The sequence below is a fragment of the Athene noctua genome, chromosome 12, assembly GCF_965140245.1.
Source record: "Athene noctua chromosome 12, bAthNoc1.hap1.1, whole genome shotgun sequence".
Lineage (NCBI taxonomy): Eukaryota > Metazoa > Chordata > Aves > Strigiformes > Strigidae > Athene > Athene noctua.
The window spans coordinates 17,575,963-17,594,208 of NC_134048.1; the positions used below are offsets into that span (position 1 = coordinate 17,575,963).

The following is an 18,246-nucleotide window of genomic DNA, read 5'->3' on the forward strand; positions in this document are numbered from 1 at the left end:
TAAAGAGTCAGTCAGCCAGTTGCTCCAGGCTCATTTCCCTCTCTGTGCGATCCCCGTCCATCCCACGGCTGACAACGCACACCCGGGCCTGGCAGCATGCCCCTCATGAGATGCAGGACCTGGCCGTCCCCACCATGTGTGTGGAGGACAGCGGGGACCCCTCACTCCCACCACCCGGGGCTCACCACCATGAGCTCAGGGGCTGTTGCCAGATGTGACTGCATCACTGCGGCAGGCTGCTTTTTGCTTTCGCTCAAAACCAGGCTTTAAGCCGCCACGTATATAAAGAAATCCCTGTTATAATTATCTTCCTGGCACTGTCATTTGTCTAAGCCCTTAGAAGAGGGTTTAGCTTCAGGCTACAGTGAAGTGCACTGAGCAATTGCCACGTTGTCAGTTAGAAAAGATGTGGTTTCTTTTCATTTTTTTTTTCTCCCTAAAATTTTTTCCAGATGTCTTTTTTTTTTTTTTTTCCTTAGGAGAAGCACCAGCAGCTGTACAATTTCAATGCGAGCCGTGACTAATCCAGTGCAGAGAGCATTCAACAAGACTATTCAACTCCTCGGAGTGCAAATCAAGCAAATGAAACTTGGGCTTAGGGGATGTGTGATCTCTGGAGCCAAACTGGACCTATGAGTGGCACTGAGCTGCATGTGAGAGCTGCGGACACTTGTGGTGGGAGGAGAAGATGCTCCAGATGCCACAGGTGGTTGGCACAGTTAGAAGGACCACCACAAAGCTGACCTCCACATGGACCTGAGAGGGTTGTGTGGGGTACTTATGGATGTCTCTGTGAGTGATATCAATATCCATATATCAGCACCCAGGGATGGCTTTTGAGCAGTGTGTAGACAAGTAAAGAAATGAGTGAAGGAGACTTTCTTATCTTGTTCTTTGCCACTAGCCTCCCGCGCTGCCTGATCACAGACATCCACCATCTCACCGGGAAGTGATGATGGTTTCTCACAGCCCCCTCCCCTATCTCTCCCCTTTCCCTTTCCATTTTGTTTATTTTTCGTTTCTTGCTGGCCATGTGGGTGATTAGCCTTACATCTGTTTCTTTCACATGCAGTAGAAGCGCTGTGAGGCCAGACAAGGAGTGAGCTGATAAAGAATCACAAATCACAAAGTAACTGGCACCCCACAGAGCAAGGAGCCAGCACGGCTCAGTGACAGGCCAGTTTCTATGTTGATACCTAAATCCTCAGCAACATCAGTGAGAAGAGTCAAACATCCACACCGGTGTCTCAGCCCCTATCAAAGACAACGTGTAATCATGAGGAATGAACCCAAACCCCAGACAGCCAAGACAAAACACGATGTTGAATTTTGTTATGGGCTTGGGATGTCCTTCACCCAGCATCTGCAATCAGACCGCTGGTGCCCAGATGACTCGTCCTCAGCCCTACTGGCTACACCAGCCACCATCTTTCCAGCAGATCCTGCATCACCCTGGATGGGGCGAGGGTTGATGCTGTGGGTGGATCACAAGCTGCAAAGAGCTGCACTATCTGTAGTGCTCAGAACAGCCCTGTATGTCATGGAGACATTCTTCAGGGACACCCAAAATCCAGCAATTTGACAGTTTCTCTTTTTGGCTGCTGGTTTTATCTTGCAATGCAGTGCCATGGCCATGCTGGCACATAAAGACATTCTGTCTGGTTCTGTCAGGGGACCAGATGAACCTTGAATCCTCTCAGTCACAGTAAGATTCAAGGAGAGAGTTGGATTTTCACCCTGAGCATAGAAAGGAACAGATGGGGGAAGTCAACTCCAAACAGCTTTGTTGTCTGGCTGCCTCTGGCTGGGCAGCTGCTCCAGCTGACATGATCTGTAAGGTCAAAATACTTCGTGAGGTCTGAAGAGACCATCAGATTCAACTGACCAGAAATTTTTAATGTGGGTTTTGCTCTATCAGTCCAGATCTGCTGGATGATAACCACAGCAGAACGACCAACATGCTGAGGGTCACATCTACCAGCACCAGATTTTTCTGCCTACTTGGTGCATATTTCAGACATGTCATAACTCTCCACATTCGCTGGATCATTCTTTCCTCTCCCTTCCTGCAAGGCAGTCCCAGACAGCAGCACTGTTAGGAGAGAGGATGGAGGAACGAGGACTCTCCTGCCTTCCTCTGCATCCCTCTGAGGATGGGAAACACCAGCTCGGGGACTGAATTTCAGGGACTGAACTAATGCTGAAATGACAGCATTTAACATTTTAATTGCAGTAGGTCAAGGTGGTAGGATCAGGTGGTAGGTCGGGTGTAGGCACAACCCGAGCAGAGAGCTGGTGTTCCTCCCTGCTCCCCCCATGCTGTTAGTCGGAGGGAGCCAGAGAACCGATCAACTCATTGCAGCAGTGCAGGCAGCTGCTGTGACAATGACTCTGCTGGGAGGTTGTGCTGGGGGCTCATCTGTCCCTGCGAGAGACCTCCTTGATCTCCAGTCCCACTTGATTTCTCTGGTCTATCCTTTAGACCCAGGCTGTGCCTCAGCCTGTCTTTCGGAGTGGGTGGGACTGCCCACTGAGGAGAGAGGGAGAGGAAGAGACCGATTTGGAAAGATAGCGAGGAGGAGGAGAGGCAGCGGGAAACCCAGCCCACCCTTTGGTTTCCTCCTGCCTCCTTCTAAAACCTGCAGATTCCTCCAGCCCGTCCAAGCGCCTGAAGTTTCCTCAGCCCTGCTGCCGGGACTGCGAGGTATGGCCCGAGACCTTCGTGTTTGCCTTTGCTGTGCTGTTTTTCCCAGCGTGGGGGTCCCCCATACCCCACTCGCGGGGGTCCCTGGCCCGGGAGCTGCTTTCCCAGCCCGTGGGGAGCCCACGGTGCTCGGTAGTGCATCACTTGGGGGGAAGAGGTGGATGCTCCCCACCCCGAGCGATGCATTTACAGACCCCCCCCGACTTCTCTGTCTCCTCTTCGCAGCATCTTCGCTCCTGAACTGTTACTGTATTTCACTGCCAGGTTACTAGCTTTAACACTTTGGTGGCATCTGACTGTAAAGGTTTAACCTACCCTAATTTTTTTCTCTCTCTCTCCCACCTTTTTCCTCTCCGGGTTTTCAGTTGTGGGGTATCTCCTTAGCGAGATGCATGAGACCAACGTCTGGGCACATCAAACCAACCTGCAGAGCAAATCAGATCTAGTTACAAACTAGTCCCAATTACTCCCAGCCTGAGGTCCATTGGCAGGTGATGTTTTACTCACCAGGATATCTAGAGGAAGAACAAAAGAGCTGTCGACTTCATCTCAGCATTTTTATTTTTTCAGTACAGCCGCTCTTATTTCTCCTAAAAAAAAACCCAAAACCAAAAACTCACCAAACAAACAAACAAAAAAAAAACCAAACACCCAAAAAAACCAAACACTCGGCTTTTTGTTCCAAGCAGACTTTGAAACCATTTCAAGTCCCGCTGCCGTGGTTTGCTTCAGTCCAGCTGCTCAACTGTTAGAGAGATGGAGGTTGCAGGACAGGAGGAACAAAGCTCGCTTGGTTTGTTTTTTGTTTTTTGTTTTTGTTTTTTTAAAGTTTTAAGAACCTGGGCTCACTCGGGCAGAGTTTTAAGTCCAGGCAGAAGAGCCGAGGGTTGTTTCCTTTAAAGGCAGCCGCTGTCCTTCCCGTCCCGGTGACGTGCGTGGCAGTCTAACTCTGCTCTTTGTGTTCCTCCTCTAAGAAAGCGCCACTCTGGTGCATCCAGCCAAGAAAAGGAAACTTAACAAGATAGGGGCTGAATTCCCACCCCAACCGAAAGGCAACGCTTTCAAGTCGAACTGAAATCGAGGGCACTGGGAAGGTCACCAGTACTCCAAGCCCTCAGTTACCACTAACATGAAACAGCCCCAAAACTCGGCAACGCTCCAAAAGGACAAAAGTAAATCGCAGGCGTTTGTTAGGGTCGATCAGGCGAGGTTTAACTGGAAACAAAAGGCTGTTGCGTATTGCGCAGCAGTTAAAGCCAAGCTATTGTCTGCCACATAGGCAGGAGCAGGGATGCGGGCGGTGTTGGGAGGGGGAAGAGGAGAAATAAACTTTTCAAACCCCTCCTTCCACAACCCTCTGCTCTTCCATGACTCAGCCCCAGAGGAATGTCGGCTCCCATGGAAACCCTTTCTGGGTCCTCTGGTCGGAGGGATGTTGGGGCTGTTATCGCTGGAGCGGCTGTGGCAGGGCGAGTCCAGGGAATGCTTTGAAGATGGTTTGCATTTTTGCAGAATATTTAGCGGGCAGTCTCTTCTCCCCCTCCTTTGTGGAGCTGTGCGAGATCAGCTTGCGGTATCCCCCGGGAGCCAGAGGGACCGCTTGCACCTGGCACAGAAGCATCCAGGCTGCTTTTGGCACTGCCCCGTGTCCAGTCCAAACAAAAGAAAAAGCTCAGGCAGGAGAGTAAAATGCTGTAGCACCTGTCCTTCTGACTGAGGTGTGCGAAGGGCTCGTTGGTGAACTGCTGCTTGCAGCCCAGGTCTCATCTATGCACTTTTCTTGGTACTAATTTAATTGTTTCTCATTACGGATGCAATTTGCAACCTAGACAAGCTATGACAGCGTCAAGCCAGCACACAACTATAGTGGCACAGGGGCTCTTAGATCAATAAACCCTGTAAGATCGTTTATAAGTACAATCAGCTGCTCAACTCCCTGCAAGGAAATAGGTTAACCACTACGTTGCAGCGTAGATGTGTCTTTAGTGACTCTGCACGGACAGATGTGGTAGATAGATTCTTTTTTCCTGTGTTTTACTTGGTGTGTGTAAGTGTGTGCATGAGCTGAAGGGAATTTCACTTCCATCTAAACCCAGCTTGGCTTTCTGAGCCCTGCTCGCTGCCTGCGAAGGGATTGCGCAGGTGTAAGGAGCCAGGCTGGCTCCTGCCCAGTCCTCTGCTCCTGCCCAGCTCCCTGCGCCCCAGCAGATGCAGCACATCTGGGTGAGCCGGCACCCCCAGCAGCACAGCCCAGACACGCAGGGACCTGTTCAGCAGGGAGCTTTATGGGGACTCACACAAACAACTCTGACTTCATATCGAATTTTAGCCTGGGAGTGGCTGGCTGAGTAAAGCTCAGAGGGTCTTGCTTGCATCGGGAGGTCAGGGCCAGGTCAGAGCCCTCGCATTGTGTCTCTGTGGGGGCCACGCTTGGCTGCCCATCGGCATCTTGAAAACTACGGCCCATGGTGGGGTTTGTGGGCAGAAGCTTTTTGTGGGTCGGTCCTGCCTTTACATTCAGTCTGAGGTGCTGGGGCATGTCAGAGCCTGCGGAGCCTTGGAAGAGCCGTGAGCAAACGGAGGGTGGGTGCAGCAGACCCTGCTGCTCGGGCTGGCTGCCCCCACGGGGCTGGGAGGGGGTGCTAGTAGGGAGCTGAGACATGGGTGGGCTTTTGCCCCATGATTACCCACTCCTGCTCCCCGCTGCTGTGGATGGGAGGTGGCAGCAGGGCCCCTGGCCCGGGTTAGCGGTGGAGGCAGCTGGGCTTATCCCCATGGCCTCAGGGAGGAGCTGTCAAAGTGGCCAGGCAGAGACTCCTCCCCACGCTAACGTGGCATCCCAGAGGGCTTATGCAACTCTGGCCAGGGCCAGCGCCACATGGGCCATGCTTCACAGTCCATGGAGCCTCCTCCCGAGGCTGCACCCGCCTGGTCGTTGCCCTTCCCCAGCCCACAAAGGCCCCCAGGCTGGGCAGGGGGGATACAAGAGGGACCAACAGAACCCAGTGGCACAGACCACTCAGTGCATCACTGTGGGGTGTTTTCCGCAGCAGAAGAAGCTTATGCCACAGTATTGGCTGTTAAAAGAGTTTGCCAGAGTATCCTGCTTTGAATTTATGGAGGTGCTGAGGGTCAGTCTCAGACCTCGCTACACCTCATGGCTCTCATTAGGGATATGTCTGCAACAAGCAGCCCGCTCTGAGGGATAACCTGGGCCATGCTAGAAGGGTTTATGGGGACCACAAGACTCTGTTTACACAGCGCCTGGGAACTGAAGTCCCCACTTAGGATGCAAGTGGGGTCAAGCATTAGAAAAGCAGTGCGGGCTGTGGGTCCTCCAGCCCATGAGTGCCAGGGTGTCTTCTCCATCATCAGCAGTCAGGAGGGCCAACCTGAGGAGAGGGTGGTGACCGTGGAGGCTTCTCTTATTTTATATTCAGCAGCCCTCTCTGTGCCCACGATGTGCTGGTTTCCAGCATCTTGCGAAGTGCTGGCTTTCGTTGATTCCTTTAGGATACAGATGGGTGTAAGTCCCTCCTTGCTAAAATCTCTTTCCCAGTCCTATTTTCCTCTGTCCAGAATGACCTCCTGCGGCATCCCATCGCTCTGCCCCTCACACTGCCCTCTGCCCCCCGCAGGGCTCTTGCAGAGCAGTGCCAGCCATTGCCAGTGCAGGGCCCCTCGCAGGGATCCCCCCAAGCCCCTCTGACTGGGGGATGGATACTGAGCTCATGGTATGGCCCAACTGCCAGCTCCAAAGAGCATCCTCCTGGATAGCAGGACCATGTTAGGTCCACAAGGAGGGACTCTTGCGCCATGGGCCAGACTCCTCTGCCGGAGCAGCTCTATGCGCAGAGCTCCTGAGCTGTTATTTCAGGACTTTTGGCCATCAAGCATTCAGGAAAGACCATGCTTTTGCCAAACAGACAAGGGCTCACAGACGCTGCAATGTCCTCTTTGCACAGGCTCTGCCTCCAGGAGGATGTTGTTTTTCAAATAAAGTTGTTTTCCCATCTCCGGCGCGAGACAGCTCTGCAAAGCTTGTTTGCTCAGACTCGTGCTCCTTCTTCCTCCAAACACAACACTGGCAGCTCTGACTGGCTGCTGGCTGCTAGCAAGCATGTAATCCCTGACCCCAGCTCTTACTGCATGCCCAGACTTTGAAATTCAGGGTTTTTTTGGGGCTTGGGGAAATGATCTAAGATGGCCTTGGTCTGTGGTTGGGTTCTTCTCAATGCCATCTTCCACAGGTACATGCACTGCCCTCTCCTCCAGGCTGAGCACTGCTGTGTTTCTGCCCAACAAACATCACTGAACCTCAGAGCATCTTCCAAAGCAAACAAGCCCCTTGGGAGAAGCCCAGGAGGTGCCTTTACAAGCCAGGGGATAGCCGCAAGGGAGGAGATGCCCAGATTCACCAGTACTTTTCCACCTTCTCCCCCCAACCCACCCCTTCAGAAGTGAAGAACCAGCGATGTCTCCTGGCAAATGCCGGGAGAGCTCTCAGCAGCCTCCAGAGCAAACAAAGGCGAGGGCAAAGGACGGCGTGTACTGAGCGGGAGAGGAGGGAGCTGCTCAGCTGCAGCCTTGCCAGAGCAAATGGGCTCCCCCCCCGCAGCCCCTCTCCCCACAGGTCCTCCATCCATCACAGCAGCCATCCCCACCACCCCATGCTCCCAGCCCTCCGACATCCCTGGAAAGCTGCCCTCCATGCCTTCATACCTACTTTGTAGGGCACCCCGCTGGGGCTGAGTGAGGTGCTGAGATTGGAAGGAGGATTTCAGCCTCTGCGTGGCCAAACCTTGCTAAATTAGGAAGCACAGCCCAGCCTGGCTGGTGCCCTGGCAGCACAGCATTGGTGTGGTTATACACCCAGAGAGCTGTCATGCATGGGGAGGAGGGGAAAGGATGCACCGGTAAATTGGGTATCCATCCACGCTTGCTGGAAGAGAAGAAGACACCTTGCCCAACACTTTCTGTCCCAGCAAAGCCATTGGTCTGCCCAGCCCCAGGGAGCTGGTGGGCTGCGATGCCCCAGACACGCAGGTGGAGCAGAGAAGGGCAAGCGGAAGGGAGGCAGCGGAAGCCTTGGCAGGGGCACAAGTCCCCTCACTGGCAGGAGACAAACCGGGGGTGTTTCGCTCTCCCGGCAGGCGGAAGGGAGCGGGCAGCCCTCACTGTCAGGAGTGGGATGCCACTGGCATAGTAAGCGGCCAGCTGAGCTCGTCTCTGCCCTCACACAGAGGGGCTCAATCCTGCCAAACAGGAACCGGGGGCGGGGGGACAAGGACAGCGTGATTTCACCAGCTGCACTCTCCTCCTGGCTCGCATCGCGGCCGCTGTTAGCTGGGCTGCCTGGCTCACTCATCCTACAGAGTCCCTGCAACCGCCCAAATCGGGAGGGTGCAGAGGGCTCGTCCTCCTGGAGCTCATCTCTCAGCAGGATACGACCCCAAAGCATCCTGGATCCCTCCAAAACAGTCTGGGGACTCTCAGGTCTGAGCAGGAAAGGGAAAAACTATAGTAGAAACCCCAACATTTGGGGGTGCTAGGGATGGGGGACCGGTCCCTGAAACCCCAACGCATGCCTGTGTCCACGTGAGAAGGGGCTTTCTAAAGGATTTGTTAAGTGCTCCGTCTCACCATCTCTCTGTTATCTCTTTCCTTCCTCCACTTATATTTTCCCTCTGACTGATAAATAAAATGGTAGATAGCTGCTTGTACCTGGGGCTCATGTCGGGGGCTTTTAACATTAAAATATGGGGGATTTGGTCCAAAAACTCTCCTGTGAAGGAAAGGGAAACTGCCATTTTGACTGCAATTTTTCTAAAGGCATTTAGGAAAGCAACAGAAATCTAAACCCCCACCACTCCATTTTGTAAAATCAAAAGAATTTCTCTTGGAAACTTGATTTGGATTAAGGTTTTGGCGAGAAAAGCCAGCATGTGGGTCTGTAATATTGAACAGACGGGGCAGGAAACCAAGGGAACACCCTTTTGTGAACGTCTGACTGCTTGCCGTGCGCTCAGCCGGGAGCTGGGAGGCACACAGCGGCCTCCCTCCTCATCCCTCTTTTTCCTCTCCTTTATTCAGGGTTGCTGAAAGATGAGGGCCTGGATGGTTTTCGTTCTCTGCCTGGCAGGCAAAGCCCTGGCAGCTCCAGTAAGTACAGGACAATGGAGCCTCTCTGCTGTGAGGGTTGTCCGTCTGATGTTATCTGATGGGGATTTTCTTTTATAACAAATAAAACCCTGAGGGAAGGGGGACAGCAAGGGGAGAGAAAACCCAAGGGTGACCCTACTGCCTGTCCCAGTGGGCCAACCCCCATGGGACTGTCCTCCCTACAGACCCCAGCTCATGCTCCTTTTCCCCCGCAGCAGGAGGCTCTGCCCGATGAGACGGAGGTCATCGAAGATCCCACCACAGAGGTAGGTGACTCTGCTCCTCCTCGTCACCCATCCCTGGCAGCACCCACTGCTCTGGGAAGAGCATCTCCGAGGCATGGGGGAGCAGGGGCAATGGGGGGAGGAGGGGGGCTGTTCTGCCTCCCGGGGAGATGGGGCTGGGCTCTTTGTGCACCCCCACCAGAAACACTGGACTCTTTTTCAGGAGCCCGTGGGGGCTAACCCCGTCCAGGTGGAGGTGGGAGAGTTCGAGGAACCCACAGAGGATGTAGAGGAGATTGTCGCAGAGAGTAAGTCGCTATTCTCCTGCCCTCCCCAGCAAGCAGAGACATTGTCCCTTCCCCGGGTGGGGGAGCTTTAGCCACCCCAAACAGTGAGAGACTTCTCTGAGAAGGGCTGTAGCACAAGGACGATGCCAACCTAGATGCACATTTAAAAGCAAAAGAGGTGCATGGCCGCTTTCCAGCACTGGATTCTCTGTAAGCCCTTTTTCGCAACAGAAAACAACATTGCATTGTGTGGCTACAGAAAGGAGCTCAGGATTAACCCGAGGGCTAATGTGGTCTTCTGGCAATCCTCACATCTTCCCAGTGCAAGAAGAGATGCTCAGGGCTGTCCCTGGTGAAATCTCTGTCTTCCCTCTGTGCTGAGACGCCCCAGGCAGCCTGTGGGAGGTGAGGATGGGGCAGGCTCTGACTTTGCTCCCTGCCCTCTCCCAGATCCCTGCCAGAACCACCACTGCAAGCATGGCAAGGTGTGCGAGGTGGATGACAACAACTCGCCCATGTGTGTGTGCCAGGACCCCTCCAGCTGCCCAGCCACCGCCGGTGTCTTTGAGAAGGTGAGGGCGGAAGCTGCTTGATGGACCGGGGCAGGGAGGGTCCTCACACGGGACACTGCCAGAGGGTGGGGGGGACAGTCAGAGTCAGGGTGGCAGATCCCCATCTGGCCTTGGTCAGTGCTGTTGTTCACGCCAGGAAACAAGTTCTCATTTGGAGGCTTTACCTGCTGACCCCCCCAGCACAGCTGGGCTTCACTGTCCCTCACGCAGCACCTCCCCATCCTGTGCAGGTCTGCGGCACCGACAACAAGACCTACGACTCCTCCTGCCATTTCTTTGCCACCAAGTGCACCTTGGAGGGGACCAAGAAGGGACACAAGCTGCACCTGGACTACATTGGGCCTTGCAAATGTAAGCGGAGCCATTCCCTTAGACAAGGGGACCCCTAACCTGAGCACAGCCCCCTTGCCCATGGGCTGAGGGAGAGCAAATGTCCAGGCAGATGCAGGGCCAGGGAGGGCGCTGGGACTGCGTGTCTGGAGTTTGGGGCTGAATGTCCAGGTGCTGTGCTGATCACCATGTCTGGCTTCCAGTCATCCCCGCCTGCCTGGACACAGAGCTGACTGAGTTCCCCCTGCGCATGCGGGACTGGCTCAAGAACGTGCTGATCACCCTGTACGAGCGCGATGAGGACAACAACCTGCTGACAGAGAAGCAGAAGCTCAAGGTGAGGGGCTGGGGAGGGAGCCTGGGAGTTCACATCACCAGCAGAACCCAGCACACATGGGGAGCTCATCCAGAATGACCTGTGGACACCTGATGTAGAGCCCCTCCTGGGGTCCTGCCTTGCACCCCGTTCCCCTGCTGACAAGGTCCCCCTGGCCTTTCCTAAAACAGGTGAAGAAGATCCATGAGAACGAGAAGCGCCTGGAGGCTGGTGACCACACTGTGGAGCTGCTGGCCCGTGACTTTGAGAAGAACTACAACATGTACATCTTCCCCGTGCACTGGCAGTTCGGGCAGCTGGACCAGCACCCCATTGATGGGTGAGTGTTGGCAGAGCATGATGGAGGCCTCCACCAGTACCCCCTTCTGCCTGAGGACTAGAGTGATTTGGTGGCAGAAGGTGTCAAGGCAGGCTAGAGGTGTGACACAAGTGGGTGGTTGGTGGCAGAGGCACAGGCAAAACCCTGCAGAGGGACAACTCCTGTGCACATCTGGCAGGTGCCTGGGCAAACCGGGATGGGGTAGAGGCAGTTTTGCCTTTTGCAGAAAGAGGGGCCTCCCCCAGTCCCAGCTGCCCCCATCTCCCTTGCGTGTGGAGTTTCTGTCTTCTCAGATTAACTGTTGTATGATAGTTCCCTAAAATACCTCAGTCCAAAGGCCTGGAATAACTTCAGCAGCTGAAATATCAGCTGCTGGCTTAGCTGTGAGCTGGAGATGGGGGCGAGAGCAATCACACACACAGACCCACAGGGTGGGGGCAGCTGGCAAGGACCCCCAGCTGCTGCCTATTTTATGACTGGCACAGCCGGTTGCAAAAGCAGACACTTGACCTTCATGACACTCAGAGGCAGATACTGGGAGGGCACTGGGACAGCAGTCAAACTAGATGGAGAGCTGGGTACAGCATCTTGCCCTGCGCTGGCCCCCGCACCCGGCAGAGCATCTCCCCTCCCGTGGGAGGGCGGCTGGTGCTGGCGAGCGGCGCGTTGACCATGTGGTCACCTCGGCAGGTACCTGTCCCACACTGAGCTGGCCCCCCTCCGTGCCCCCCTCATCCCCATGGAGCACTGCACCACCCGTTTCTTCGAGGCTTGTGACCTGGACAACGACAAGTACATCGCCCTGGAGGAGTGGGCCAGCTGCTTTGGCATTAAGGAGCGTAAGTACTGCGTAGGGAAGGAATGGGAGTGGAGGGGACACTGAAAAGCACCCCAAAAGCCCCCACTTGGGGTGAAGCAACGTGTTACAGACAGTCCTGGGGAGGGAAAAGCGGAGGAGAGCAGGGAGGGGGGATCACAGGAGCAGTGGGACCCTGGCAGCATCCACCTCCTAACCTTGTGTCTCTCTTCCTTCCACAGAGGACATAGACAAGGATCTTGTGATCTAAACCCCCAGCTTCCTTCTTTGCTGCCAACTTTGTCTTGTTTTAACCTTCCCACTTCCTTTGGTTTTTAAACTGCTTTTGTTTTGTTTTGTTTTTCCCTGGGAACAAGGTGCTAATATAGATCTAAACATATGTAGTAACGGTGCTAAGAGAAATAACAGTCCTCATTCATAGCCTAATCTATTACCACTAGATTACTCACTGGCTGTTTCCACATGCTCTTACCAGCTCTTTCTCTCTCTGACATGTCTTTACCATTGACCAACCCTGTTCCTGTCCTAAATATCCGCGCTCAGTCTTGGTATCCGCTCTCGGATTGACTTCTCTTAACTTCTTACTAACAACACGTTCTTGGACATGTCAGCATAGACACAAAGATCTCTCAGCCGATTCACCGCCCCAGTTACAGACCACCAGCAAAGGAAGGCAGAGCCAGAGGATGTAGGAGGACTGGGCTTTTCGAGCAGAGCAGCTCTGGGTGACATTGCAGTCACCCAGCTCGCAGTAGTGGTGAGAAAGACATAGAGTGGCAAGATTTTGTTTTCCTTTTTTTTCATCTTTCATTCCCAGGGCTTGAATTTAACAATCATTGGGCACAAAAAAAAAAAAAAAGGCAAATCAAATGAACAAATAGGAAAGCGCACAAAAATGAAAACAAATAAAACAAAACGCATCACATCCTGTAAAATCCCCTCAAAAATAAAGGTTTGAAAGTGCTACGTGCTTTACCATTACTCCATGACCATACTGCCGTTGTGTTTTCTGTGCTGCAAAGGGAGATGGGGTGCGGCCGCCTGTTCCCCCGGGGTGTGCGTGGCTGACCTTGCTGTGGCAATTCTAGTGTAGCTGAGACAAAGCTCTTGGCTCTCCCCAAATCACCGTGCCCTTGAGCACGTCCCATCTCTGCCTTGGTCGTGCTTAAATTCCAGCCCTGCTCTCCCAGGGAAGCTGTGTCAGGCTTGGAAGGGACATTTCTGCTCAGAAAGAGGCATGCTTGCAACACGCTCGAGGGAAAGGCTGTAATATTTTTTTCCTGTTGTGGATTTTGGGGTTTAAGGGATGGGCGGGAGGGAAGGGAGAAGGTATTTGGATTTTGCTTTATAGAGAGGGTCCTGACAAGAGCGAAGGGATGGTTAAGTCTCACAGGCTGAGAACTCTTTTTTTTTTTACCTCTGAATGTTCCCTGTGCCTTATATTATTAAATTCCTGCCACAGTGTGAGCAACCTGATGAGTCTCTGTAATAAAAAATACTGATTTGAAACACTGACAATAAATGAGCTTGCAACGTTCCTCTGTTTCATCCCATCCCAGTGAGGAGGATCACACACACATACCCAACCTCACGCATGATTTTAAGTTGTAACACACACACATCCCATCCCCAGGGAAGGGTCTGAGGTAAGCTGAGGTGCACAGTCACAGCTTGTCATCTCCTTGTAAACGGGCTCGTTGGGGGATGTTGGCTGGGTAATGTGTGGGCAAGGAGGAGCTGGTGTGATGGAGGCAGACAGGGTCACTGCAGCAGCCAGCACAGTCACTCTCACGGCTCTAAGGCCCTTGCTTTCATGCGCAATAAAATCCCTGGGAAAGGTGAAAAGGCGCAACAGTAGAAAAATAAACACCATTTGCATGGGCTAAAAATATCCGCGTTGCAAGAGCTCTGGGTAAGCTGTGAGGTCCCCCTGTGAACAGCCCCTTGCTGGATGTGCTGTGCTCCCAGCAGAGCTGTAGGGTCACATCCTGCACAGGGTCACTCCCGAGTGCAGAGCCCTGGGCACGTCCCATCAAGGACAGTCACTTCCTAAGTGCTTTGCCAAGCTGTTTGAACCCAGTGGGAAAGGTGGTGCCCAGAGGCACTGGGCAAAGGTTTTTCACCCCCGCCTTGAACCCCAGGACTTTTTCCATCAGGTCATGCTGCTTCCCAGAGCTGTTAGCCAGAGGGGGGGTGGCTTCTCGATGGAGACACAGCGAACGCCTCTCCCCCTCAGAGGTTGCCACTGTGATTTGGCAGACCTGGCACAGCGAGGGGCACTGCTGCCCACGGCCCCCATCTGCAAGATCTGCTGAACCACCTGCGGGCCAGAAGAGCTGGTAAGAGAGGATTTGGGCAGGGGGGAGGACACAAAGACAGGCGAGGACCAGAGGAGATCGGCTGCCCTGTGCAAACCTGCTTTCCAGTCGCTCCCTCTCAGCCAGAAACTCCCACTTGGACTCCTCCGCCAAGGCGCAGCCGCACTCCTTCCAGCTCCAGCCCTTCCTGCCAGCACCGCCGGACAGACAGGGCGGCTTTGCTCCCATGCAAGGAAAGGCTTTCCAGCCCTCCTCTCCGCTGCCTTCCCCTCCTGTGCAGGAATCGGCTCTAAATCACAGCAAGCTCAGGAAATTCAGCAGGCTCCACCAGTAGAGCGGGTTATCACAGCTCAGGAAGGCGATGGAATCTGTCTCTAAGGCCATGTCCCATCCCAGGGGGTGACACTCATGTCCCTGCGGTCTGGCAGAGCCCACAGGGCCCAACTCGGCGCTAGTACAAGTGCAGCTGTCCTGGCTTTGAGCATCAAAGTGAGCTCCCGAGGTTGCAGCTGGGCCTCCCTTAACCCTTCAAAGGTCACAGCCTGAAGTATCAAGTTGCTGGAATTTCACCGCCTTGGGGGAAATGCCATACATGGGGTTACGTCAGGACTTGAGGAATAAGCTGGCCTTTTTAAGCTTTCAGACCTAGATGGTCAGCAAGGGTGGAACAGAACAGCACTTTCCCTGTTACAGCTGAAATTGAGCTTTCCAGTGCCTCACAGCAGTAAAGAAACTCTCCTGTACTTTTCATGTGGAAATTCTCCCTGTGGTTAGCACTGACTGAGGACACAGTTTGCAAACTTGAAAAAAAGAAAATAGAAAAATAACGGAGCAATCTGGATCCAAAACCAGCCTGATACAAGCACAATCTGACCCGAGTGCTACAGTGCATCTGCAGGCAGAGGTGGTTCATTTTGCTGTAGTTGCTCAGGGCAGCACCACAGAGCAGTTGACTGATCATTGTCCTGCATTCAACAGAGAAAAGATGGGAAAGACAAGGATTTGTGTAGAGATTAAGTGTTTTCATTTCTGGTTTTCTTATGCTTTTACAAAAGAAACTGTGGCAGAAATGCTGCATTTAGGTTTGTGGCTTAAATATTCAAAATGCAGGTGATGCAAAAAGGTGACAAACCAGGATCACTGTGACTACTCCAGTCACATGCCTGGAGACAGCCTGGACACCAAGGCTCACTGTTTGCAAGGTGTACCGGCACCCGGAGATGCTTCTGCTCTAGCTAACGCTGCCACTGGAAACTTCAGCATCACTGCAGCCAAGTACTTGTCTGTATGTGCGTGTCCTCACTCTGTATCTTAATGGTGCCAGGGTTAAAGCCACCCTGAAGCATGTGTGAAGGCTGGAATTTCATGCTCATACCTCATTAGCTAAAGTCAGTTCTGCAAAGGAAGACCGAGCCATATAACCAAGGGCTTTGACTCACATTCAGCTGCCCCATGGTGGGGGGTTGATGTTTACCCAGCAGTTTTTTGGAATTACTCTTTCCAGCGGTTACGTATCTCTGACAGCAGTTCAAGCACAGCCTGACTTGCTGCTGATGGGGCATCTCATCATGACCCGCTGAGTCTGGCACAGGGTGGGTCTCATGGTGCTTGGCAGGGACAGTGCCAGGACCACCTCTGCCCTTCTGCCCGGCTCTGGCTTGTTAAGCACCTCCTGAACAGCCCATATCCACTGCGGAGCCTTCTTTTGGCTTAAACCAGCCCAAAAGATATTTCAAAGACGGACAAACTCAGTAAAAACAAGTCCTACCCCCAGTGAAGAGACAACGCCAGAGGAAAACATGTCAGGGGATGGATCTCCCTGCGGCCAGCCTGGAGGGTGAGGAGGAGGAAGGCAGACACCCTTCTGCCCCCCCGCCAAGCTGTGAGAGGAGACTCCGCCTCCACCCCCAGCCCATCCATCAACCATCCCCTCGGTCCACTATCTCCACCCCCCGGCCCATCATCTCCACCCCCCGGCCCATCATCTCCACTCCCCGGTCCATCCCCATCCCCATCGCGGCGGCAGCGGCGCGGCGCGGCCGGCGGGGGGAGCGGCAGGGCAAGGGACGGAGCCCGGCGCCGCGGGGAAGCTGCTCCGGAGCGCAGCGGGGCGGGCTGGCAGCCCCCGGCCGAGGAAGGCGCATTTGTAGCTCCCCAGCTGGGGCAGGGACTGCCCGGGCACGGGGCGGGAGCAGGGACCCCTCCCGCGGGAGCATCAGCCAGCCCAGGGCTTTGCCCTTCGCAGCGGAGCATCTCAGCAGCAGCGAGACGTGGCCTCACAAAATGCAGCCCTGGCCCCTTTCGGGGCTACATCTCCACCATGCTTGCCCATTCCATCTCATCCCATCCCATCTCATCCCATTCCCATCCCATTCCCATCCCATCCCATCCTACCGTGCCCAAGCCCTCCCAGCCTTTCTAGAGCAGAGACCACTTTTTGATCTAAAGAACATGGTTTATATGATCCCAGGCTCTGTGTTTTGCTGATTGGTCTGCTTGTCTCAGTACCATTCCCTCTAATTTTTTAACCTATTGGCTAGTTTTAACTTGATTTGATGGGGCATAAAACCACACAGACATCACATTCCTCCAGGCAGCATTAAGACACAGAGTGAGGACACGCGCATGAAGTACTTTGCTGCAGCGATGCTGAAGTCTCACAGGAGCTGGGCTAGATACGCCTCCCAGATGCTCTGGTGCCAAGGTAATTGCACGGTAGGTGATTGTCAGGGACTATCCAGTTTTGGTACTGGCCATGGAGAAGTTACATTACTTTCTATTTCATGGCCTACCTCATAAACCATGGCCATTTCCCAATTGAGCCCACTTTTTGTCAGCCTCAGTAATGCGCTCCTAAGAATCATAGAAACTCTGATTTTGCAATTCTTGAAAGATAAATCGCCCCAGGTCACATTTTTATGTGCATTCCCTACATTTTTCTTAATTTCATATTCCTTTTGATCACTGCTTCAGTTGGGCTCAAGAGACTATACAAGTCTCTTCTTATTTCTTGTCCAAACACCTCACTGGTCACCTTTACTGCCTGGGTTTTGGAGACTTTGTTGCCGCCAGCTACAGGGCTGAAATTCCCCGTGCACAAAGCCAAGCCTGACCGCAGCATGCTGGTGGCTGTCTGCAGCCTGCCCAGGGCAGCCACGGCACCACAGCCATGTCCGGCAGCACAATCCCCGGTGGCTGGGGCTGTACTGGCCACTCACAGGACATTTCACATTCCAGAGGAGTGTAAAAACAACACAGGACTCCTAGAATGAGCATCCAGCACTGACCAGCCACATGGTACAGTTTCTCCCATGAAATGAAGGATCTCCCGGAAACCAGAAGTGCTTTCTCCCCAAAACTAATGTCCCCAGAAGAGCTGCTTTGGCTCAGGAGTGCTTAAGCTGGACACTAGCTGGAAGCTGGGTTAATATCTGGGGCAAATATCACCACATGTTTGCTACACTCCCTCTCCCTGAAGCATCTGCTGTTGAGTGCAGAGATGAGCCAAGGCAGATCTTTGGTCTGTCCCAGTCCGGCTCCTCTTCTGCACTAGTGACTTCTGCAGTCATGTCCTGTCTGCTCGGGCTTGAGCAGCAAGATGCATCCTGAAGGATTCCTGTTGCTTCATCTTGCTGACGGTGTCCCTAATGAAATCCTTACCTTACCTACTGTCAGATGATTCCCCAGTCACTTGAGAGTCAGCTCCAGGTTTTCGCTCTGGTGCAGATTTTCATTCCCTTCAAAGAGCCGTTCCCTATTCTGAGCACTGCCCACATACAGTCTGTTTGGTGAGCCTTTATCCTGCTCCACAGGAATAATTTCCTTTTCCTTTACAGCTTGCTCATCCAGGTTGGACGCTGGACTATTTTACTTATTATGTCTTGTTTGCATCCTTCTCCTTAGCCTGGCAGTTGGCATTGGATGAACTACCTGTGGCAGGAAGAAACATGCTGTAATAATCAGAGGGGAAATCTGGAGGGTTCTGCTCCTCCTCAGGGGCAGATGCCCATATACCTTGCATGTTAACCATAACACAGGGCCTGTGCATACAGATGTTCTCAAGCCAGTGCTGGCAAACTTCAAACCCCAGCCATGGAAGCTCACTTCCCCCAGAGATTCTGGCACACTGGACAGACTGCAAGGAGCATGAAGATAATATTCCCCCTCCATACTTAA

The 18,246-nt window shown here is 53.4% G+C and overlaps 1 protein-coding gene across 1 annotated transcript; it reads left to right on the plus strand.

The window, feature by feature from the left end:
• Window positions 1-2,555: 2,555 nt before the first annotated feature.
• On the plus strand, window positions 2,556-13,289 carry SPARC (secreted protein acidic and cysteine rich). The gene is made up of 10 exons (XM_074916287.1): window positions 2,556-2,704; window positions 8,798-8,866; window positions 9,082-9,132; window positions 9,314-9,398; window positions 9,828-9,949; window positions 10,180-10,300; window positions 10,483-10,616; window positions 10,787-10,935; window positions 11,626-11,774; window positions 11,974-13,289. The coding sequence occupies exons 2-10, from the start codon at window positions 8,810-8,812 to the stop codon at window positions 12,000-12,002; spliced, it is 897 nt and encodes a 298-aa protein (XP_074772388.1). The 5' UTR covers window positions 2,556-2,704; window positions 8,798-8,809; the 3' UTR covers window positions 12,003-13,289.
• Window positions 13,290-18,246: the final 4,957 nt, after the last annotated feature.

What these genes read in the sequence shown, in the direction of transcription:
- SPARC (XM_074916287.1), top strand. Translation starts at nt 8,810, where the DNA reads ATGAGGGCCTGGATGGTTTTCGTTCTCTGCCTGGCAGGCAAAGCCCTG. An exon ending in AGAGGAGATTGTCGCAGAGA is followed by an intron (nt 9,399 to 9,827) that starts GTAAGTCGCTAT and finishes GCCCTCTCCCAG; the next exon opens with ATCCCTGCCAGAACCACCAC. An exon ending in CTACATTGGGCCTTGCAAAT is followed by an intron (nt 10,301 to 10,482) that starts GTAAGCGGAGCC and finishes TCTGGCTTCCAG; the next exon opens with TCATCCCCGCCTGCCTGGAC.